Genomic DNA, 25,453 nt, shown 5'->3' on the forward strand with positions numbered 1-25,453 from the left:
AGGTCTACAGACAGGTTTTCACATAGCCTAGTCTCCTTAATGTCTGTCCCTCCCTCTCTCTCTCTCTCCCTCCCCTCTCCTCTCTCCTCCCCTCTTTGTAGCGTTTCATAGATAGGCAGATCAGTAGAGCTCAGACTCCTTGACATCTAACATACCGTTTGGTATACTGGCAGGTCAGCAGACAAGTGTTCACAGAGCCCAGTCTCTATCATGTCTGTCCCAGGCAGGGTTTCATTCCGACAGGAGCAGGGGTACAGGGAGACAGAACTGTTCCGAATCCACACGTTCTCCAACCAGTTACTTGGACCCACCCAACCACAACACTTCATCTGGAGGAATTGGCAGAAAGAAAGAACAAAAGAAAGAGGGAGAGAAAGAGAAAGAGGAGAGAGAAAGAGGAGAGAGAAAGAGAAAGAGAGAGAGAAAGAGAAAGAGGGAGAGAAAGAGAGAGAGAAATAGGGAGAGGAGAGAAAGAGGGAGATAAAGAGAGAAAGAGGGAGAGAAAGAGAGAGAGAAAGAGGGAGAGGGAGATAAAGAGAGAGAGAAAGAGGGAGAGGGAGATAAAGAGAGAGAGAAAGAGGGAGAGAAAGAGAGAGAGAAAGAGGAAGAGGGAGATAAAGAGAGAGAGAAAGAGGGAGAGGGAGATAAAGAGAGAGAGAAAGAGGGAGAGGGAGATAAAGAGAGAGAGAAAGAGAAAGAGGAGGAGAAAGAGAAAGAGGGAGAGAAAGAGAGAGAGAGAGAGAGAGAGAGGAGAGAAAGAGGGAGAGAAAGAGGGAGAGAAAGAGAAAGAGGGAGAGAAAGAGAAAGAGGGGAGAGAAAGAGGGAGAGAAAGAGAAGAGGGAGAGAAAGAGAAAGAGGGAGAGAAAGAGGAGAGAAAGAGGGAGAGAGAGAGAAAGAGAGAGAGAAAGAGGGAGAGGGAGAGAAAGAGGGAGAGAAAGAGGGAGAGAAAGAGAGAGAGAAAGAGGGAGAGGGAGAGAAAGAGAGAGAGAAAGAGAGAGAGAGGAGAGAAAGAGGGAGAGGGAGAGAAAGCATGATTAATATGAAACAGTCCAATTGTTTGCTGAAATAGACAGTGTTCAAACAGCACGTGAAACAGGCTTGGCTGATGCTCTCAGGAACACTATGGGGTGAGACTTGGCAGGGGAGCCAGAAGAGCAACAAATGAACAAGGGAGTGGGAAGTTAAAATGGAAACCTTTGGACGAACAGCGCTATGAGACTGCTTGTGTTTTTAGACAGTTAAAAGCACAGTGATATTACTGAACTAAAAATATAAACCTTGTTCAAGCTGAAACTAAGGCAGGTCCAGCTACTTACCGTCCTCTGTACATAGTCCCAGGAATGTTCTGTGGTCCTGTTCTGACCCGTGTAGTTGACCAGCATCCCCTTGACGATGGTGGACATCTCCTGCTGCAGCTGGGGAAGAGACAGGGAGGAATTCAATTCTGAACAATCCTAGAGCTGCAACCTTCACTTTGTGAATATGGGTCCAGGTGGGTCTGACATTCTCATAATATCAGATATGTTGGACAAGACACGTGTAATTAATAATAATAATGAATAATAATAATAATAAAGGGGAGGGGAAGGGAAGAGGGGAGGAGAGGGGAGGAGAAGAGGGGAGGAGAGGGGAGAGGAGGAGAAGAGGGGAGGAGAGGGGAGAGGAGGAGAGGGGAGAGGAGAGAGGAGAGGAGGAGAGGGGAGAGGAGAAGAGAAGAGGGGGAGGAGGAGAGGGGAGAGGAGAAGAGGGGAGAGGAGGAGAGGAGGAGAAGAGGGGAGAGGAGGAGAAGAGGGGAGGAGAGGGGAGAGGAGGAGGAGAGAGGGAGGAGAGGGGAGAGGAGAAGAGAAGAGGGGGAGGAGGAAAGAGGAGGAGAAGAGAAGAGGGGAGAGGAGGAGAGGGGAGAGGAGAAGAGGGGAGAGGAGGAGAGGAGGAGAAGAGGGGAGAGGAGGAGAGGGGAGAGGAGGAGAAGAGGGGAGGAGAAGAAGAGGGGAGGAGAAGAGGGGAGAGGAGGAGAAGAGGGGAGAGGAAAAGAAGAGGGGGAGGGGAAGAGGGGAGGAGAAGAGGGGAGGTGATAAACCATGACAGTGGGGGAGAGGAGGTAGTCTCACCCTGTTCTGTCACTGTGAAAGGGTGCCACCCCTACCCTGCCCTGTGGTAAACCCCAAACACAGAGAGTAAGTCTGGACCAGGATCACACTCACACACACACACACACACACATACATACATACATACATACATACATACATACATACATATATTATATATATATATATATACACACACACACACACACACACACTTTTTTTTAAAGGGCAAATTTGACAGGGCATGTGCCCCTTTGCCCATGATGCATCTGTGTGCAAATTCACTCACAGAGATGAAGAGGCATCATGCTCTCTCCCTCCGTGTAAAGAAACTTGACTTCAACCACAGCGCAAAACAACCACCCCAGGTAGCGGGAGGCGGGACAGACAGCAGACTGTTAAACCAGCAGTGTTACCCAGTCATCGTTCACTTTGTGACTGACAGGTGACCTGTCCTATCAATAGATCGCTAGAAGATGCTTATCGTTCATTCTAGTGGGAGAGGCTGACTTTTCTTCTGACTTATTGAAAAAATATTTTCACAGCGTTTTAGATATTATAATGATTCTATACACTATTCATTGTTTGTTTTGTCACATAAACTGAAATTAGGCCAATCATTTTGAATTTTGGGAATCAGGAAATGGGCAGGGCGATTTCTGCCTATTGTGAAAAAAGTAGCTGGTTGAAAATAAGTCTGTAATCGGCTGTATAGCAGAACAACCAGCGCTACTGGAAAACACTGACTGGCTGACTGGCTGGCTGGCTGACTGACTGGCTGGCTGACTGGCTGGCTGGCTGGCTGACTGGCTGACTGGCTGGCTGACTGGCTGGCTGACTGCCTGGCTGGCTGACTGGCTGACTAACTGGCTGACTGACTGGCTGGCTGGCTGGCTGACTGACTGGCTGACTGGCTGGCTGACTGGCTGGCTGACTGGCTGGCTGACTGGCTGGCTGACTGCCTGGCTGGCTGGCTGACTGCCTGGCTGGCTGGCTGACTGCCTGGCTGACTGACTGACTGGCTGGCTGGCTGACTGACTGGCTGGCTGGCTGGCTGGCTGACTGCCTGGCAGACTGACTGACTGACTGACTGACTGCCTGGCTGACTGGCAGACTGACTGGCTGACTGGCTGGCTGGCTGACTGGCTGGCTGGCTGACTGACTGGCTGGCTGACTGACTGGCTGGCTGACTGGCTGGCTGGATGACTGGATGACTGGCTGACTGGCTGGCTGGCTGGCTGGATGACTGGCTGACTGGCTGGCTGGCTGGCTGGCTGACTGGCTGGATGACTGGCTGACAACTTTTCCATAATTCCATCACAGGGCATGGGTATTCCCAGCAGGTCTCAGTCAGCCATATCTGTCTAGGAAGGGTGGGTATGTTGGGTATGTCCCAGCTGTGGTGAGAGGCCAAGAAAGGGGGGAGGAGGAGTGGGAGGGAGAGTGGGGGGGAGGGGGGGCAGGCAGAGGAGAGTGCAGAACAAAAAGGAGAGGGGGAGAGAGTGGATAGGAAAGAATGGAAGTGGGAGAAGGAGGCGGAGAAGGAGAGAGGGAGAGAGGACACACCCTGTCTCTCTGGAAGTAATGTATATGAAGTAGAGTGGCCAGGGGAGAGAGAAGGGGTGAAGGGACAGCTGGAGGTAGGACTCACCCTGTCTCTCTGGAAGTAGATGAGTACGCCAGCCGTAACCTGGGCGATGAGGATGAGCAGGAGGCAAGTGAAGTACTGGGGACAGACAGACAGCATCATGGGAAAGTGCATTTTAGAGGTTCATCATAACAGTTTGAAACAACAAAATTGTTTAATTAGCATGAACACAGCCAATGTTATGTTCTACAGTGAATATCAGAACTTCTCTGATTCATCAAATTCTGTGTTCAGGTTTTGGGTGAGTATTCTGTGTTCAGGTTTTGGGTGAGTATTCTGTGTTCAGGTTTTGGGTGAGTATTCTGTGTTCAGGTTTTGGGTGAGTATTCTGTGTTCAGGTTTTGGGCGAGTATTCTGTGTTCATGTCCTATGTCTCAGCAGGACTAGTACATGTCTCAGCAGGACTAGTTCATGTCTCAGCAGGACTAGGACATGTCTCAGCAGGACTAGGACATGTCTCAGCAGGACTAGTTCATGTCTCAGCAGGACTAGTACATGTCTCAGCAGGACTAGTACATGTCTCAGCAGGACTAGGACATGTCTCAGCAGGACTAGGACATGTCTCAGCAGGACTAGTTCATGTCTCAGCAGGACTAGTTCATGTCTCAGCAGTACTAGGACATGTCTCAGCAGGACTAGGACATGTCTCAGCAGGACTAGTTCATGTCTCAGCAGGACTAGTACATGTCTCAGCAGGACTAGTACATGTCTCAGCAGGACTAGGACATGTCTCAGCAGGACTAGGACATGTCTCAGCAGGACTAGTTCATGTCTCAGCAGGACTAGTTCATGTCTCAGCAGTACTAGGACATGTCTCAGCAGGACTAGGACATGTCTCAGCAGGACTAGTTCATGTCTCAGCAGGACTAGGACATGTCTCAGCAGGACTAGTTCATGTCTCAGCAGGACTAGGACATGTCTCAGCAGGACTAGTTCATGTCTCAGCAGGACTAGGACATGTCTCAGCAGGACTAGTTCATGTCTCAGCAGGACTAGGACATGTCTCAGCAGGACTAGTTCATGTCTCAGCAGGACTAGGACATGTCTCAGCAGGACTAGGACATGTCACAGCAGGACTAGTTCATGTCTCAGCAGGACTAGGACATGTCTCAGCAGGACTAGGACATGTCTCAGCAGGACTAGGACATGTCTCAGCAGGACTAGTTCATGTCTCAGCAGGACTAGGACATGTCTCAGCAGGACTAGTTCATGTCTCAGCAGGACTAGGACATGTCTCAGCAGGACTAGGACATGTCTCAGCAGGACTAGGACATGTCTCAGCAGGACTAGTTCATGTCTCAGCAGGACTAGTTCATGTCTCAGCAGGACTAGGACATGTCTCAGCAGGACTAGGACATGTCTCATCAGGACTAGGACATGTCTCAGCAGGACTAGGACATGTCTGATCAGGACTAGGACATGTCTCAGCAGGACTAGGACATGTCTCAGCAGGACTAGGACATGTCTCAGCAGGACTAGCAGCTACTCCAGGGGGTTCCTCCATAGCCTGTTAACACCCTCCTTAATCCCCAGCCTCGTTCGAGCAGGTTTACCCCCCTCACCAGCACCCGTTCTAATGGACTTCATATGGAAAATCCTCACCTCTCTCTGTAACCTCCTCACCCCTCTCTCTGTAACCTCCTCACCCCTCTCTCTGTAACCTCCTCACCCCTCTCTCTGTAACCTCCTCACCCCTCTCTCTGTAACCTCCTCACCCCTCTCTCTGTAACCTCCTCACCCCTCTCTCTGTACCCTCCTCACCCCTCTCTCTGTAACCTCCTCACCCCTCTCTCTGTATCCTGCTGTATGAAGGCCATCAGAACGGGTGCTGGTGAGGGGGGGGTAAACCTACATCCTGCTGTATGAAGGCCATCAGAACGGGTGCTGGTGAGGGGGGGTAAACCTACATCCTGCTGTATGAAGGCCATCAGAACGGGTGCTGGTGAGGGGGGGGGTAAACCTACATCCTGCTGTATGAAGGCCATCAGAACGGGTGCTGGTGAGGGGGGGTAAACCTACATCCTGCTGTATGAAGGCCATCAGAACGGGTGCTGGTGAGGGGGGGGGTAAACCTACATCCTGCTGTATGAAGGCCATCAGAACGGGTGCTGGTGAGGGGGGGGTAAACCTACATCCTGCTGTATGAAGGCCATCAGAACGGGTGCTGGTGAGGGGGGGGTAAACCTACATCCTGCTGTATGAAGGCCATCAGAACGGGTGCTGGTGAGGGGGGGTAAACCTACATCCTGCTGTATGAAGGCCATCAGAACGGGTGCTGGTGAGGGGGGGGGTAAACCTACATCCTGCTGTATGAAGGCCATCAGAACGGGTGCTGGTGAGGGGGGGGTAAACCTACATCCTGCTGTATGAAGGCCATCAGAACGGGTGGTGGTGAGGGGGGGGGTGCAGGAACAAGTCCCTTTGACAGCAGGGGGTGAGCTTTAGGTTTAGTGTTTTAGCAGTGTGGATGTGTGTTTACTCACCAGGCCCAGCAGGCAGCGTATCCCGTAGATGGCTCCTATACAGCCCAGGAAGCCCATAACCATGGAGAGAGAACCCACGGTGATCAGAATATAGGACGCCACTTTCAGAGTGGTGGAGGACTCCTCTGTAGAGAAGATGTACACGAGCAGGTTAACATTCACCCTACAACATCACTCACTGAAACCAGGCTACAATACCATCCTAAACTATACAGAATGGGTTTTACGATTTTTAAGAGTGACTCATTCTTGCCCACACATTTAAATGACCTGGTCAACCCTATGCAGTGAAATATGCACATGTGGCAGGTCAGGTACCATGTAACCCGTTCATTTAGTAGTAGTAACATGTCAAGTCAAGCAATGGGATCCTCCACGGAGCAAACCGATTCCCCCCAAAAAAAAATTCAAGCAATGTTCTCTACCAGAGTTCTAACAGCCCACCAGGGACCAGAGAGAGCCAGGCTGGAGCAGAGGAATGGAGCGGAGATGGGGGTAAGATGGATAGATTCCCTTGGCTGAGGGTAAGCTCCAGAGATGCGCTGTTTCTGTCTGGGAATGAAGCCTGGCTCAGAGCTCTGGGGCTGAGACACGGCTTCAACTCACTCGGGGGCTGAGGTCAGGAGAACCAGAGAGGCCTGCTATAATATAATAACCCTTACCTTACCTAACCCTGACTCATGAATAATACTTATAATAATAGAATATTAATGGTGTCAAATCAGCCAGACAGATTGCTCCACAGATAAAACATAACCACTTCAAAGTGTTGGTTCACAGTGCATAAACGATCAACATAAAGACTTTCAACTACAATATTCTTGGCATCTCATAAACAATGCTCCTATAGATTACAATAAGGGACGCTGAACAATCGCAGTGAAACCATACAGTATGGCAATGTATTAGAACAAAACTAATGTGAGCGTAGTATGTACTGTACCAGTCAAAAGTGTTTTCCATTCCAGTGTTTTAATTGCTATATTGTATTTACTTTGCCACCATGGCCTTTTTTGGCCTTTACCTCCCTTATCTCACCTCATTTGCTCACATTGTATATAGACTTATTTTTCTACTGTATTATTGACTGCATGTTTGTTTTACTCCATGTGTAACTCTGTGTTGTTGTATGTTGTCGAACTGCTTTGCTTTATCTTGGCCAGGTCGCAATTGTAAATGAGAACTTGTTCTCAACTTGCCTACCTGGTTAAATAAAGGTGAAGAAAATGTTTTTAAAAGATTGGACACTAACTCATTCCAGGGTTTTTTTTAAATATATTTTTTTTACTATTTTCTACATTGTAAGAATAATACTGAAGACATCACAACTATGAAATAACACATATGGAATCATGTAGTAACCCCCAAAAAAGTGTTAAACAAAATCAAAATATATTTTATATTTGAGATTCTTCAAAGTATCTTTGCCTGGTTCTATATAGATCTATATCCACACATATAACCTAGATGACCTGGTTCTATATAGATCTATATCCAAACATATAACCTAGATGACCTGGTTCTATATAGATCTATATCCACACATATAACCTAGATGACCTGGTTCTATATAGATCTATATGCACACATATAACCTAGATGACCTGGTTCTATATAGATCTATATACACACATATAACCTAGATGACCTGGTTCTATATAGATCTATATCCACACATATAACCTAGATGACCTGGTTCTATATAGATCTATATGCACACATATAACCTAGATGACCTGGTTCTATATAGATCTATATACACACATATAACCTAGATGACCTGGTTCTATATAGATCTATATCCACACATATAACCTAGATGACCTGGTTCTATATAGATCTATATCCACACATATAACCTAGATGACCTGGTTCTATATAGATCTATATCCACACATATAACCTAGATGACCTGGTTCAATATACAGTGGCTTGCAAAGTATTCACCCCGCTTGGCATTTGTCCTATTTTATTGCCTTACAACATGGGAATAAAAATAGATTTTTGGGGGGGTTTGTACCATTTGATTTATACAACATGTCTACCACTTTGAAGATGCAAAATATTTTTTATTGTGAAACAAACAAGAAATAAGACAAAAAAAACTGAAAACTTGAGCGTGTATAACTATTCACCCCCCAAAGTCAATACTTTGTAGAGCCACCTTTTGCAGCAATTACAGATGCAAGTCTCTTGGAGACAGCTGTATGTCTCTATAAGCTTGGCACATCTAGCCACTGGGATTTTTGCCCATTCTTCCAAGACAAAACTGATCCAGCTCCTTCAAGTTGGATGGGTTCTGCTGGTGTACAGCGATCTTTAAGTCATACCACAGATTCTCAATTGGATTGAGGTCTGGGCCATTCCAAGACATTTAAACGTTTCCCCTTAAACCACTCGAGTGTTGCTTTAGCAGTATGCTTAGGGTCATTGTCCTGCTGGAAGGTGAACCTCCGTCCCAGTCTCAAATCTCTGGATGACTGAAACATGTTTCCCTCAAGAATTTCCCTGTATTTAGCGCCCTCCATCAATCCTTCAATTCTGACCAGTTTCCCAGTCCCTGCCGATGAAAAACATCCCCACAGCATGGTGTTCTAGGGGTGATGAGAGGTGTTGGGTTTGCGCCAGACATAGCGTTTTCCTTGATGGCCAAAAAGCTCAATTTTAGTCTCATCTGACCAGAGTACCTTCTTGCATATGTTTGGGGAGTCTCCCACATGCCTTTTGGCAAACACCAAATGTGTTTCCTTATTTTTTTCTTTAAGAAATTGCTTTTTTCTGGCCACTCTTCCATAAATCCAGCTCTGCGGAGTATACGGTTTAAAGTGGTCCTATGGACAGATACTCCAATCTCCGCTGTGGAGCTTTGCTGCTCCTTCAGGGTTATCTTTGGCCTCTTTGTTGCCTCTCTGATTAATGCCCTCCTTGCCTGGTCTGTGAGTTTTGGTGGGCGGCTCTCTCTTGGCAGGTTTATTGTGGTGTCATATTCTTTCCTTTTTTAATAATGGATTTAATGGTGCTCTGTGGGATGTAGTAACCCACAAAAAAGTGTTAAACAAAATCAAAATATATTTTATATTTGAGATTCTTCAAAGTAGCCACTCTTTGCCTGGTTCTATATAGATCTATATCCACACATAACCTAGATGACCTGGTTCTATATAGATCTATATCCACACATATAACCTAGATGACCTGGTTCTATATAGATCTGTATCCACACATATAACCTAGATGACCTGGTTCTATATAGATCTATATCCACACATATAACCTAGATGACCTGGTTCTATATAGATCTGTATCCACACATATGACCTAGATGATCTGGTTCTATGTAGGTCTATGTCCACACATATAACCTAGATGACCTGGTATAGAGGTTGACCGATTAATCGGCATGGCCGATTAATTAGGGCCGATTTCAAGTTTTCATAACAATCGGTAATCTCCATTTTTGGACGCCGATTATAGCTGATTACATTGCACTCCACGAGGAGACTGCGTGGCAGGCTGTCCACCTGTTAAGCGAGTGCAGTAAGGAGCCAAGATAAGTTGCTAGCTAGCATTAAACTTATCTTATAAAAAACAATCCATTTTAACATAATTACTAGTTAACTACACATGGTTGAAGCTATTACTAGGTTAACTAGCTTGTCCTGCGTTGCATATAACCAATGCCGTGCCTGTTAATTTATCATCGAATCACAGCCTAGTGGCCAAACAGGTGATGAATTAACAAAAGCGCATTCTCGTCAGGGTATAAGCAGCAGTTTGGGCCGCCTGGCTCGTTGCAAACTGTGTGAAGACCATTTCTTCCTAACAAAGACCGTAACTAATTTGCCAGAATTCTATATAATTATGACATAACATTGAAGGTTGTGTAATGTAACAGCAATATTTAGACTTAGGGTTGCAACCCGTTCCATAAAATACAGAATGGTTCTGTATTTCACTGAAAGAATAAATGTTTTGTTTAAGAAAGGATCGTTTCTGGATTTGACCATATTAATGACCTAAGGCCCTCGATTTCTGTGTGTTTATTATATTATAATTAAGTCTATAATTTGATATTTGATAGAGCAGTATGACTGAGCAGCGGTAGGCAGCACTTTCCTGCATTTGCCAGCAGCTCTTCGCAATGCTTGATGCACAGCGCTGTTTATGACTTCAAGCCTATCAACTCCCGAGATTAGACTGGCAATACTATAGTGCCTATAAGAACAACCAATAGTCAAAGGTATATGAAATACAAATGGTATAGAGAGAAATAGTCCTATAATTCCTATAATAACTACAACCTAAAACTTCTTAACTGGGAATATTAAAGATGTTAAAAGGAACCACCAGCTTTCATATGTTCTCATGTTCTGAGCAAGGAACTTAAACGTTAGCTTTCTTACATGGCACATATTGCACTTTTACTTTCATCTCCAACACTGTGTTTTTGCATTATTTAAACCAAATTGAACATGTTTCATTATTTATTTGAGACTAAATTGATTTTATTTATGTATTATATTAAGTTAAAATATGTGTTCATTGTTCATTCAGTATTGCTGTAATTGTCACTATTACAAATATATACATAAAAATCGTCCGATTAATCGGTATCGGCTTTTCTTGGTTCTCCAATAATCGGTATCGGGGTTAACAAATCATAATCAGTCGAAACCTCTAGTGTGTGTACACATGAAGGGCTAGTAACAGAAGAGCCATTAACAGAAGAGCTAGTTACAGAAGAACCAGTAACAGAAGAGCTAGTTACAGAAGAGCTAGTTACAGAACAGCTAGTTACAGAAGAGCTAGTTACAGAAGAACCAGTAACAGAAGAGCTAGTAACAGAAGAGCTAGTTACAGAAGGGCTAGTTACAGACGAGCTAGTTACAGAAGAGCTAGTTACAGAAGCGCTAGTTACAGAAGAGCTAGTAACAGAAGAGCTAGTAACAGAAGGGCGTGTAACAGAAGAGCTAGTTACAGAAGAGCTTGTAACAGAAGAGCTAGTTACAGAAGAGCTTGTAACAGAAGAGCTAGTTACAGAAGAGCTTGTAACAGAAGAGCTAGTAACAGAAGAGCTAGTTACAGAAGAGCTAGTAACAGAAGAGCTTGTAACAGAAGAGCTAGTAACAGAAGAGCTAGTAACAGAAGAGCTTGTAACAGAAGAGCTAGTTACAGAAGAGCTAGTTACAGAAGAGCTTGTAACAGAAGAGCTAGTTACAGAAGAGCTTGTAACAGAAGAGCTAGTTACAGAAGAGCTAGTTACAGAAGAGCTTGTAACAGAAGAGCTAGTTACAGAAGGGCTAGTTACAGAAGGGCTAGTTACAGAAGAGCAAGTTACAGAAGGGTTAGTTACAGAAGGGCTAGTTACAGAAGAGCTTGTAACAGAAGAGCTAGTTACAGAAGAGCTAGTTACAGAAGGGCTAGTTACAGAAGAGCTTGTAACAGAAGAGCTAGTTACAGAAGAGCTAGTTACAAAAGCGCTAGTTACAGAAAAGCTTGTAACAGAAGAGCTAGTTACAGAAGGGCTAGTTACAGAAGAGCGTGTAACAGAAGAGCGTGTAACAGAAGAGCTAGTTACAGAAGGGCTAGTTATAGTTGGGCTAGTTACAGAAGGGCTAGTTACAGAAGGGCTAGTTACAGAAGAGCTAGTTACAGAAGGGCTAGTTATAGTTGGGCTAGTTACAGAAGGGCTAGTTACAGAAGGGCTAGTTACAGAAGAGCTAGTTACAGAAGAGCTTGTAACAGAAGGGCAAGTTACAGACGGGCTAGTTACAGAAGAGCTTGTAACAGAAGGGCAAGTTACCGACGGGCCAGTTACAGAAGAGCTAGTTACAGAAGAGCTAGTTACAGAAGGGCTTGTAACAGAAGAGCTTGTAAGAGAAGAGCTTGTAACAGAAGAGCTAGTTACAGAAGAGCTAGTTACAGAAGAGCTAGTTACAGAAGAGACAGTTACAGAAAAGACAGTTACAGAAGAGACAGTTACAGAAGAGATAGTTACAGAAGAGCTAGTAACAGAAGGGCAAGTTACAGACGGGCTAGTAACAGAAGAGCTAGTTACAGAAGAGCTAGTTACAGAAGAGACAGTTACAGAAGAGCTAGTTACAGAAGAGACAGTTACAGAAGAGACAGTAACAGAAGAGCTAGTTACAGAAGAGCTAGTTACAGGGTTCGTGTGAAAGAGATGTCACACAGAGAACATAGATGTAAGCTACACGTGTCCTACAGCGCTAGGCCTCAGCCGACAGCAGCCTCTCACCACAAAACACAGACCCACGGCGGAGAGAGAGGAACAGTTGTTCTGAACATTTGTGAACTGTACTGTAGGACTGAAAGCATGTGAAGTAAGGGCTGCAGTGGACCGACAGATCAACCCAATACTTCCTTGACAAAGGTTGTTGGTGACAGAAAACGTAGCAAACCAAACACTGAAACTTGCAAGGATGCAGACTTCCTGTCACAGCTCGTTACATTCTAAAAGTAGGACGTTTTTCAAAGCCTTTAGATCAGTTAACTATTCTCAGAATTAACATCTGTGTTGCAGCGCTTCAGAAGCAGATGCACACTCCTCTGTGTGGAATCTCCAGTGGTTATGTAGTCAGCATGTGTTCTGGTCTGTCTTGTACCGTGGCACGTTTTCTATGCAAGTCTCCTTCCATTGGAACTTCAGAAAAAGGTCCTCTGGTGGTTTCCACGGACACATCCATTTAAAGAGACAGTTCAGAGCTTCTGTCCCAAATGGCACCCTATTCACAGTAGCTCTAAACTGTCTCTTTAAATAGACGTTTCCGTGGAAACAACCAGGTTTCAGTGAGTTCTAGTGCCCTTTAAGACAGCAGTTCACACACTCAGGGGGAGTTTTTCGGCATAGCAGGGTTAGTTGCATAAACATTTCTACATTTCCATGTATTTAGTCTGTATACAGAGAAACAAAATGAAAGCTTAAAATTAAACACACCGACTTGACATCGAACTAAAATTCAACCTGTAAGATGGATATAATATATCACGTTTTTACCTCACTGAGATGTTGTTTAGGCTAATTGTAAACTGTGTAGACTAAGTGTAAACTGAAGAAAACAAAAACCCTGATAAGCTAAACTGATAATGCAGCAATTTGACATTGAACCCAAATTCAACCTGTAATACGTCACGTTTCCAACTTAGTGTGAGAGTGTAAACTGAAAAAAAAGCTTTCTACGACCTACACTTCTTATCACAGCGTATCTTCACACTGTGTTTTGGCATTAATCATCTGTAATAGCACTCCCTAACCAAGGCCAAGGTCTTCTGTTAAAATATACACACCAAGCTGTGCTTTGACGAGCCACTCCGATGATCAACTCTGTGTTTCTTGTCACTATGGTGAACCACTAACAGTGTGGGCTCTGATATTAGAGAGAGAACATTCAGTGTGTGGGCTCTGATATTAGAGAGAGAACATTCAGTGTGTGGGCTCTGATATTAGAGAGAGAACATTCAGTGTGTGGGCTCTGATATTAGAGAGAGAACATTCAGTGTGTGGGCTCTGATATTAGAGAGAGAACATTCAGTGTGGGCTCTGATATTAGAGAGAGAACATTCAGTGTGTGGGCTCTGATATTAGAGAGAGAACATTCAGTGTGTGGGCTCTGATATTAGAGAGAGAACATTCAGTGTGGGCTCTGATATTAGAGAGAGAACATTCAGTGTGGGCTCTGATATTAGAGAGAGAACATTCAGTGTGGGCTCTGATATTAGAGAGAGAACATTCAGTGTGTGGGCTCTGATATTAGAGAGAGAACATTCAGTGTGTGGGCTCTGATATTAGAGAGAGAACATTCAGTGTGGGCTCTGATATTAGAGAGAGAACATTCAGTGTGTGGGCTCTGATATTAGAGAGAGAACATTCAGTGTGGGCTCTGATATTAGAGAGAGAACATTCAGTGTGGGCTCTGATATTAGAGAGAGAACATTCAGTGTGGGCTCTGATATTACAGAGAGAACATTCAGTGTGGGCTCTGATATTACAGAGAGAACATTCAGTGTGTGGGCTCTGATATTAGAGAGAGAACATTCAGTGTGGGCTCTGATATTAGAGAGAGAACATTCAGTGTGTGGGCTCTGATATTAGAGAGAGAACATTCAGTGTGTGGGCTCTGATATTAGAGAGAGAACATTCAGTGTGGGCTCTGATATTAGAGAGAGAACATTCAGTGTGTGGGCTCTGATATTACAGAGAGAACATTCAGTGTGTGGGCTCTGATATTAGAGAGAGAACATTCAGCGTGTGGGCTCTGATATTACAGAGAGAACATTCAGAAAGGGAAGTTGATCCTTCAGATAAAGAATGGGTGCGGGGGTGGCGGAGCAATGGAAAAATTCCCAAGACCACCAACATGGTGGAACAGCTGCACAACGCTCTATTAATATAACCTATAGAAAGTGGAAACTGTAAACACACAGTGATCCTGTTTTCAGCAAGGCTTCAGTCATTAGGCCAATAACTTCTGAGAGGGGTCTAGGGGGAAGAGTTTCAACGTTTTATTAGTCGTACGTACCGGCTACATATGTTATACACCGTCCAATGAAATGCTTACTTGCAGGTTCCTTCAGGACAAAGCAACAATAAGAAATAATAAAATATAAGAATAGAAACATAAAGTAAATGGCTCATTAGAAAATAGTAAAATGTTTAGTACAATACAGGAAGGCACAATTTAAGTTCAATATTTACACGTGTTTTGGGGAAGGAGGGGATTGAGAGGCTAGTGTTTCATTCTTTATAGTCTAAGACACTAGGGGGACGAGGGAGGTGCTAAGCTGACGTACGTAATTGATTTGGAAATGTAGGTTCCCTTGAGGTATATAAAAAAATATATACAGTTGAAGTTGGAAGTTTACATACACTTAGGTTGGAGTCATTAAAACTCGGTTTTTCAACCACTCCACAAATTTCTTGTTAACAAACTATAGTTTTGGCAAGTTAGTTAGGACATCTACTTTGTGCATGACAAGTCATTTTTCCAACAATTGTTTACAGAGAGATTACTTCACTTATAATTCACTTTATCACAATTCCAGTGGGTCAGAAGTTAACATACACCAGGTTGACTGTGCCTTTAAACAGCTTGGAAAGTTCCAGAAAATGATGTCATGGCTTTAGAAGCTTCTGATAGGCTAATTGACATCATTTGAGTTAATTGGAGGTGTACCTGTGGATGTATTTCAAGGCCTACCTTCAAACGCAGTGCCTCTTTGCTTGACATCATGGGAAAATGAAAAGAAATCAGCCAAGACCTCAGAAATAAATTTTGTAGACCTCCACAAGTCTGGTTCATCCAATTTCCAAATGCCTGAAGGTACCACGCCCATCTGTACAAACAATAGTACGCAAGTATAAACACCATGGGACCACACAGCCGCCATACCGCTCAGGAAGGAGACGCGTTCTGTCTCCTGGAGATGAAAGTGCTTTGGTGTGAAAAGTGCAAATCAATCCCAGAACAACAGCAAAGGACCTTGTGAAGATGCTGGAGGAAACAGGTACAAAGTATCTATATCCACAGTAAAATGAGTCCTATATCGACATAACCTGAAAGGCTGCTCAGCAAGGAAGAAGCCACTGCTCCAAAACCGCCATAAAAAAGCCAGACTACGGTTTGCAACTGCACATGGGGACAAAGATTGTACTTTTTGGAGAAATGTCCTCTGGTCTGATGAAACAAAAATAGAACTGTTTGGCCATAATGACCATCGTTATGTTTGGAGGAAAAAGGGGGAGTCTTGCAAGCCGAAGAACACCATCCCAACCGTGAAGCACGAGGGTGGCAGCATCATGTTGTGGGGGTGCTTTGCTGCAGGAGGGACTGGTGCACTTCACAAAATAGATGGCATCATGAGGCAGGAAAATTATGTGGATATATTGAAGAAACATCTCAAGACATCAGTCAGGAAGTTAAAGCTTGGTCGCAAATGGGTCTTCCAAATGGACAATGACTCCAGGCATACTTCCTTGCGAGTAAGGAGGCATACAAACCTGACTCAGTTACACCAGCTCTGTCAGGAGGAATGGGACAAAATTCACCCAACTTATTGTGGGAAGCTTGTGGAAGGCTACCCAAAACATTTGACCCAAGTTAAACAATTTAAAGGCAATGCTACCAAATACTAATTGAGTGTATGTAAACTTCTGACCCACTGGGAATGTGATGAAAGAAGTACAAGCTGAAATAAATCATCCTCTCTACTATTATTCTGACAATTCACATTCTTAAAATAAAGTTGTGATCCTAACTGACCTAAGACAGGGAATGTTTACTAGGATTAAATGTCAGGAATTGTGAAAAACTGAGTTTAAATGTATTTGGATAAGGTGTATGTAAACTTCCGACTTCAATTGTAGTATAGTAGTGGAGTCCAGGCTTTGTGTCGAAAAGAAGGAGGAAAAGAAGATATAATAAACAGAGGAGCTAGTTAGTTACAGAGGAGCCTGATGCTGCTAGTTAGTTAGTTACAGAGGAGCCTGATGCTGCTAGTTAGTTAGTTACAGAGGAGCCTGCTGCTGCTAGTTAGTTACAGAGGAGCCTGCTGCTGCTAGTTAGTTACAGAGGAGCCTGATGCTGCTAGTTAGTTAGTTACAGAGGAGCCTGCTGCTGCTAGTTAGTTAGTTACAGAGGAGCCTGATGCTGCTAGTTAGTTAGTTACAGAGGAGCCTGCTGCTGCTAGTTAGTTAGTTACAGAGGAGCCTGCTGCTGCTAGTTAGTTACAGAGGAGCCTGCTGCTGCTAGTTAGTTACAGAGGAGCCTGATGCTGCTAGTTAGTTACAGAGGAGCCTGCTGCTGCTAGTTAGTTAGTTACAGAGGAGTCTGCTGCTAGTTAGTTACAGAGGAGCCTGCTGCTGCTAGTTAGTTACAGAGGAGCCTGCTGCTGCTAGTTAGTTACAGAGGAGCCTGATGCTGCTAGTTAGTTACAGAGGAGCCTGATGCTGCTAGTTAGTTACAGAGGAGCCTGATGCTGCTAGTTAGTTACAGAGGAGCCTGATGCTGCTAGTTAGTTAGTTACAGAGGAGCCTGATGCTGCTAGTTAGTTACAGAGGAGCCTGATGCTGCTAGTTAGTTACAGAGGAGCCTGATGCTGCTAGTTAGTTAGTTACAGAGGAGCCTGCTGCTGCTAGTTAGTTAGTTACAGAGGAGCCTGATGCTGCTAGTTAGTTAGTTACAGAGGAGCCTGCTGCTGCTAGTTAGTTAGTTACAGAGGAGCCTGCTGCTGCTAGTTAGTTACAGAGGAGCCTGCTGCTGCTAGTTAGTTACAGAGGAGCCTGATGCTGCTAGTTAGTTAGTTACAGAGGAGCCTGCTGCTGCTAGTTAGTTAGTTACAGAGGAGCCTGATGCTGCTAGTTAGTTAGTTACAGAGGAGCCTGCTGCTGCTAGTTAGTTAGTTACAGAGGAGCCTGCTGCTGCTAGTTAGTTACAGAGGAGCCTGCTGCTGCTAGTTAGTTACAGAGGAGCCTGATGCTGCTAGTTAGTTACAGAGGAGCCTGCTGCTGCTAGTTAGTTAGTTACAGAGGAGACTGCTGCTAGTTAGTTACAGAGGAGCCTGCTGCTGCTAGTTAGTTACAGAGGAGCCTGCTGCTGCTAGTTAGTTACAGAGGAGCCTGATGCTGCTAGTTAGTTACAGAGGAGCCTGATGCTGCTAGTTAGTTACAGAGGAGCCTGATGCTGCTAGTTAGTTACAGAGGAGCCTGATGCTGCTAGTTAGTTAGTTACAGAGGAGCCTGATGCTGCTAGTTAGTTACAGAGGAGCCTGATGCTGCTAGTTAGTTACAGAGGAGCCTGATGCTGCTAGTTAGTTAGTTACAGAGGAGCCTGCTGCTGCTAGTTAGTTAGTTACAGAGGAGCCTGATGCTGCTAGTTAGTTAGTTACAGAGGAGCCTGCTGCTGCTAGTTAGTTAGTTACAGAGGAGCCTGCTGCTGCTAGTTAGTTACAGAGGAGCCTGCTGCTGCTAGTTAGTTACAGAGGAGCCTGATGCTGCTAGTTAGTTACAGAGGAGCCTGCTGCTGCTAGTTAGTTAGTTACAGAGGAGTCTGCTGCTAGTTAGTTACAGAGGAGCCTGCTGCTGCTAGTTAGTTACAGAGGAGCCTGCTGCTGCTAGTTAGTTACAGAGGAGCCTGATGCTGCTAGTTAGTTACAGAGGAGCCTGATGCTGCTAGTTAGTTACAGAGGAGCCTGATGCTGCTAGTTAGTTACAGAGGAGCCTGATGCTGCTAGTTAGTTAGTTACAGAGGAGCCTGATGCTGCTAGTTAGTTACAGAGGAGCCTGATGCTGCTAGTTAGTTACAGAGGAGCCTGATGCTGCTAGTTAGTTACAGAGGAGCCTGATGCTAGTTAGTTAGTTACAGAGGAGCCTGATGCTGCTAGTTAGTTAGTTACAGAGGAGTCTGCTGCTAGTTAGTTACAGAGGAGCCTGATGCTGCTAGTTAGTTACAGAGGAGCCTGCTGCTGCTAGTTAGTTAGTTACAGAGGAGCCTGATGCTGCTAGTTAGTTACAGAGGAGCCTGCTGCTGCTAGTTAGTTAGTTACAGAGGAGCCTGCTGCTGCTGCTAGTTAGTTACAGAGGAGCCTGATGCTGCTAGTTAGTTACAGAGGAGCCTGATGCTGCTAGTTAGTTACAGAGGAGCCTGCTGCTGCTAGTTAGTTACAGAGGAGCCTGATGCTGCTAGTTAGTTACAGAGGAGCCTGATGCTGCTAGTTAGTTACAGAGGAGCCTGATGCTGCTAGTTAGTTACAGAGGAGCCTGATGCTGCTAGTTAGTTACAGAGGAGCCTGATGCTAGTTAGTTAGTTACAGAGGAGCCTGATGCTGCTAGTTAGTTAGTTACAGAGGAGTCTGCTGCTAGTTAGTTACAGAGGAGCCTGATGCTGCTAGTTAGTTACAGAGGAGCCTGCTGCTGCTAGTTAGTTAGTTACAGAGGAGCCTGATGCTGCTAGTTAGTTACAGAGGAGCCTGCTGCTGCTAGTTAGTTAGTTACAGAGGAGCCTGCTGCTGCTGCTAGTTAGTTACAGAGGAGCCTGATGCTGCTAGTTAGTTACAGAGGAGCCTGATGCTGCTAGTTAGTTACAGAGGAGCCTGCTGCTGCTAGTTAGTTACAGAGGAGCCTGATGCTGCTAGTTAGTTACAGAGGAGCCTGATGCTGCTAGTTAGTTACAGAGGAGCCTGCTGCTGCTAGTTAGTTACAGAGGAGCCTGATGCTGCTAGTTAGTTACAGAGGAGCCTGATGCTGCTAGTTAGTTACAGAGGAGCCTGATGCTGCTAGTTAGTTACAGAGGAGCCTGCTGCTGCTAGTTAGTTAGTTACAGAGGAGTCTGCTGCTAGTTAGTTACAGAGGAGCCTGCTGCTGCTAGTTAGTTAGTTACAGAGGAGTCTGCTGCTAGTTAGTTACAGAGGAGCCTGCTGCTGCTAGTTAGTTACAGAGGAGCCTGCTGCTGCTAGTTACAGAGGAGCCTGCTGCTGCTAGTTAGTTAGTTACAGAGGAGTCTGCTGCTAGTTAGTTACAGAGGAGCCTGCTGCTGCTAGTTAGTTACAGAGGAGCCTGCTGCTGCTAGTTAGTTACAGAGGAGCCTGCTGCTGCTAGTTAGTTACAGAGGAACCTGATGCTGCTAGTTAGTTACAGAGGAGTCTGCTGCTGCTAGTTAGTTACAGAGGAGCCTGCTGCTGCTAGTTAGTTACAGAGGAGCCTGATGCTGCTAGTTAGTTACAGAGGAGCCTGATGCTGCTAGTTAGTTACAGAGGAGCCTGATGCTGCTAGTTAGTTACAGAGGAGCCTGCTGCTGCTAGTTAGTTACAGAGGAGCCTGCTGCTGCTAGTTAGTTAGTTACAGAGGAGCCTGATGCTGCTAGTTAGTTACAGAGGAGCCTGATGCTGCTAGTTAGTTACAGAGGAGCCTGCTGCTGCTAGTTAGTTAGTTAGTTAGTTACAGAGGAGCCTGATGCTGCTAGTTAGTTACAGAGGAGCCTGATGCTGCTAGTTAGTTACAGAGGAGTCTGCTGCTGCTAGTTAGTTACAGAGGAGCCTGCTGCTGTTAGTTAGTTACAGAAGAGCCTGCTGCTGCTAGTTAGTTACAGAGGAGGCTGCTGCTGCTAGTTAGTTACAGAGGAGCCTGCTGCTGCTAGTTAGTTACAGAGGAGCCTGCTGCTGCTGCTAGTTAGTTACAGAGGAGCCTGCAGCTGCTAGTTAGTTAGTTACAGAGGAGTCTGCTGCTAGTTAGTTACAGAGGAGCCTGCTGCTGCTAGTTAGTTACAGAGGAGCCTGCTGCTGCTAGTTAGTTACAGAGGAGCCTGCTGCTGCTAGTTAGTTACAGAGAAGCCTGCTGCTGCTAGTTAGTTACAGAGGAGCCTGCTGCTGCTAGATAGTTACAGAGGAGCCTGCTGCTGCTAGTTAGTTACAGAGGAGCCTGCTGCTGCTGCTAGTTAGTTACAGAGGAGCCTGCTGTTAGTTAGTTAGTTACAGAGGAGCCTGCTGCTGCTAGTTAGTTACAGAGGAGCCTGCTGCTGCTGCTGCTAGTTAGTTACAGAGGAGCCTGCTGCTGCTAGTTAGTTACAGAGGAGCCTGCTACTGCTGCTGCTAGTTAGTTACAGAGGAGCCTGCTGCTACTAGTTAGTTACAGAGGAGCCTGCTGCTGTTAGTTAGTTACAGAGGAGCCTGCTGCTGCTAGTTAGTTACAGAGGAGCCTGCTGCTGCTGCTAGTTAGTTACAGAGGAGCCTGCTGCTGCTAGTTAGTTAGTTACAGAGGAGTCTGCTGCTAGTTAGTTACAGAGGAGCCTGCTGCTAGTTAGTTACAGAGGAGCCTGCTGCTGCTAGTTAGTTACAGAGGAGCCTGCTGCTGCTAGTTAGTTACAGAGGAGCCTGCTGCTGCTAGTTAGTTACAGAGGAGCCTGCTGCTGCTAGTTAGTTACAGAGGAGCCTGCTGCTGCTGCTAGTTAGTTACAGAGGAGCCTGCTGTTAGTTAGTTAGTTACAGAGGAGCCTGCTGCTGCTAGTTAGTTACAGAGGAGCCTGCTGCTGCTGCTAGTTAGTTACAGAGGAGCCTGCTGCTGCTAGTTAGTTACAGAAGAGCCTGCTGCTGCTGCTAGTTAGTTACAGAGGAGCCTGCTGCTACTAGTTAGTTACAGAGGAGCCTGCTGCTGCTGTTAGTTAGTTAGTTAGTTAGTTAGTTAGTTAGTTAGTTAGTTAGTTACAGAGGAGCCTGCTGCTGCTGCTAGTTAGTTACAGAGGAGCCTGCTGCTGCTGCTAGTTAGTTACAGAGGAGCCTGCTGCTGCTGCTAGTTAGTTACAGAGGAGCCTGCTGCTGCTGCTAGTTAGTTACAGAGGAGCCTGCTGCTGCTAGTTAGTTACAGAGGAGCCTGCTGCTGTTAGTTAGTTACAGAGGAGCCTGCTGCTGCTAGTTAGTTACAGAGGAGCCTGCTGCTGCTAGTTAGTTACAGAGGAGCCTGCTGTTAGTTAATTACAGAGGAGTCTGCTGCTGCTAGTTAGTTACAGAGGAGCCTGCTGCTGCTGCTAGTTAGTTACAGAGGAGCCTGCTGCTGCTGCTAGTTAGTTACAGAGGAGCCTGCTACTAGTTAGTTAGTTACAGAGGAGCCTGCTGCTGCTGCTAGTTAGTTACAGAGGAGCCTGCTGCTGCTAGTTAGTTACAGAGGAGCCTGCTGCTGCTAGTTAGTTACAGAGGAGCCTGCTGCTGCTAGTTAGTTACAGAGGAGCCTGCTGCTAGTTAGTTAGTTTCACAGGAGCCTGCTGCTGCTGCTAGTTAGTTAGTTACAGAGGAGCCTGCTGCTACTAGTTAGTTAGTTACAGAGGAGCCTGCTGCTGCTAGTTAGTTAGTTACAGAGGAGCCTGCTGCTGCTAGTTAGTTAGTTACAGAGGAGCCTGCTGCTGCTAGTTAGTTACAGAGGAGCCTGCTGGTAGTTAGTTAGTTAGTTACAGAGGAGCCTGCTGCTGCTAGTTAGTTACAGAGGAGCCTGCTGTTAGTTAGTTAGTTAGTTACAGAGGAGCCTGCTGCTGCTAGTTAGTTACAGAGGAGCCTGCTGCTAGTTAGTTAGTTACAGAGGAGCCTGCTGCTCTGTAGAGGAGGAGGAGAGTAGACGGAATAGGAGCCCGTCCCATGGAGGAAGAGGAGGAAGGGCTATCTTCAAGGTTGGTCCCAGGAAGCAGGGGAAACATACAGGATGTAAACTGTAGGAACAGCTGGATAATAAATAACAGTGGGTCTGAGCTGCCGTTGTAGGACGATGAAGAGGACGGACTGGGCTCTGTGTTATGTCCCTTCCTGGCTAACGATAAGCTCGACACTGACCTTGGTTTGGAACATCCAGTCAGACCAGCCATATTTACAAAGTGTCTCAGAGTACGAGGGCTGAGCTAGGATCAGTTTTAGATCCTACTGATGAAGAATCTGATGAAGAATTGGCCTTCCCTGTAGCTCAGTTGGTAGAGCATGGTGTTTGCAACGCCAGCATGGTGTGTGCAACGCCAGGGTTGTGGGTTCGATTCCCACAGGGGGGCCAGTACAAAAATAATAAAAATAAAAAAATGCATGAAATGAAATGTATGAAATGTATGCATTCACTACTGTAAGTCGCTCTGTATAAGAGCGTCTGCTAAATGACTAAAATGTAAAATGTAAGAATCTATGACCAGAGAGGAACTGATCCCAGATCAGCAGGTGGGGACGCTAGCACAGTTAAAGATAGCCTAAACAGCAGGCTCCAATCAACAGTCAGTGGCCTTGGATGCGATGCAGTGGCAGTCATTCCAGAATCTCCCTCTCTTCGTGAAATAGATCATTTAGCCTTCATTATTTTGGCCAGGAAAGTCCCTTGAGATGAGTGACCTCTTTTTGGAGGGAGACCTGTAACGTGATAAATGACCAGAGAAGAGTGAGGACCCAGTCTGAGAGGTCTGGGGAAACAGGTCCAGTTTGGGTGTGTATGTGTGTGAGTCACGGAGAGATCTGGGAAAACACAGTTCTTGTGAGTTGTTACTTGTCAAACTCTTCTCTGTCGCATCTCATTACTTAGGCCCCTATGGACGTTCCAGCCTAAATATAGATTCCTGTTTCAGAGGGTTAGGTTGGATTTGGAGAGACCAGTGAGATCTGTCTCAGAGGGTTAGGTTGGATTTGGAGAGACCAGTGAGATCTGTCTCAGAGGGTTAGGTTGGATTTGGAGAGACCAGTGAGATCTGTCTCAGAGGGTTAGGTTGGATTTGGAGAGACCAGTGAGATCTGTCTCAGAGGGTTAGGGTGGATTTGGAGAGACCAGTGAGATCTGTCTCAGAGGGTTAGGTTGGATTTGGAGAGACCAGTGAGATCTGTCTCAGAGGGTTAGGGTGGATTTGGAGAGACCAGTGAGATCTGTTTCAGAGGGTTAGGTTGGATTTGGAGAGACCAGTGAGATCTGTCTCAGAGGGTTAGGGTGGATTTGGAGAGACCAGTGAGATCTGTTTCAGAGGGTTAGGTTGGATTTGGAGAGACCAGTGAGATCTGTTTCAGAGGGTTAGGTTGGATTTGGAGAGAGCAGTGAGATCTGTCTCAGAGGGTTAGGGTGGATTTGGAGAGACCAGTGAGATCTGTCTCAGAGGGTTAGGTTGGATTTGGAGAGACCAGTGAGATCTGTTTCAGAGGGTTCGGTGGAGTTGATCTCACTGGTCTCTGCAACTCCACAACTCCACTACAGACTAATCATTTCAAACAAAACAAATCTACTACTATTAAGTCCAGAGTTCTGCAGGAAAGAAAACAGTCCTGGGAGATATGCACTCTAACCTCCTGCTGCATGGAACTATTCTCCAAGACAGGCACATCTCCAAAGCAGTTCAAAAAGGAAAGTGACAAAAAGTTGATAAAATGAAAAGAAGCATCACTGAGGAGTGTCTCCTCGAAGAGATACTGCAGCTCCCAGCTGAGGCTGAACACATTGAAAACATCAGGTAGATTTATAGTAGGTAGCTTTCCTATCCATGTTTCCCTGGCTGGTCTTCCACTCTGTAGGATAAGGGTGAGACTACAGTGGGGCTTCCTACTGACTTGCTGTCTGTCTGTGTTGTTAAGAAACCAACAACTAACGTAGGAATGGTGGTGGGCACCTCACACGAAACAGACCTGACAACATCTCTGTTACCTCCTCACACCAAACAGACCTGACAACATCTCTGTTACCTCCTCACACCAAACAGACCTGTAACATCTCTGTTACCTCCTCACACCAAACAGACCTGACAACATCTCTGTTACCTCCTCACACCAAACAGACCTGACAACATCTCTGTTACCTCCTCACACCAAACAGACCTGTAACATCTCTGTTACCTCCTCACACCAAACAGAGCTGACAACGGTGTGTGTGTGTGTGTGTGTGTGTGTGTGTGTGTGTGTGTGTGTGTGTGTGTGTGTGTGTGTGTGTGTGTGAATATAGGTGTGAATATAGGTGTGTGTGTGTATACCTGCAAAAAGACACTGTAGGGAAGTGACACTGTCTATGAGCAGTGTTAGTAGGTGTGATGTAAGTTGCTATTCTCAAACACAGGATGTGACTCCTTGAGATGGCTTGATAACTAACCTATCAAGAGAGCCTGTCACTTCCCCCTGTGTCCGACCCGGTGTGTGTGTGTGTGTGTGTGTGTGTGTGTGTGTGTGTGTGTGTGTGTGTGTGTGTGTGTGTGTGTGTGTGTGTGTGTGTGTGTGTGAGCAGGCTGATCACTAGAAGTAGATTTTGGACATTTCAGAAGGTCCTGAGAACGTTGTTCTACAGTGCATTCAGAAAGTATTCAGACCCTTTGACTTTTTCCACAATTTGTTACGTTACAGCCTTATTCTAAAATGGATTACATTGTTTTTCCCCCTCATCAATCTACACACAATACCCCACAATGACATCACAATACCCCACAATGACATCACAATACCCCACAATGACATCACAATACCCCACAATGGCATCACAATACCCCACAATGGCATCACAATACCCCATAATGACAAGGCAAAAACAGATTTTTATACATTTTTGCACATTTATTACAAATTAAAAACAGAAATATGACATTTACATAAGTATTCAGACCCTTTACTCAGTACTTTGTTGAAGCACCTTTGTCAGCGATTACAGCCTCAAGGCTTCTTGGGTATGACGCTACAAGCTTGGCACACCTGTATTTGGGGAGTTTCTCCCATTCTTCTCTACAGATCCTCTCAAGCTCTGTCAGGTT

At 45.5% G+C, this 25,453-nt stretch overlaps 1 protein-coding gene across 2 annotated transcripts in view; it reads right to left on the bottom strand.

The window, feature by feature from the left end:
• The window catches only part of cd82 (CD82 antigen), a 61,085-nt gene that overhangs the window by 14,716 nt on the left and 20,916 nt on the right, over nucleotides 1-25,453 (bottom strand). For both annotated transcript variants that reach the window (XM_045687164.1, NM_001140991.2), the window contains 4 exon segments: nucleotides 6,219-6,343; nucleotides 3,739-3,813; nucleotides 1,317-1,415; nucleotides 156-329 (listed from right to left, as the gene is read on the bottom strand). In XM_045687164.1, coding sequence (XP_045543120.1) covers nucleotides 156-329; nucleotides 1,317-1,415; nucleotides 3,739-3,813; nucleotides 6,219-6,343 — 473 coding nt within the window.

This window comes from Salmo salar, chromosome ssa10, assembly GCF_905237065.1.
Source record: "Salmo salar chromosome ssa10, Ssal_v3.1, whole genome shotgun sequence".
Lineage (NCBI taxonomy): Eukaryota > Metazoa > Chordata > Actinopteri > Salmoniformes > Salmonidae > Salmo > Salmo salar.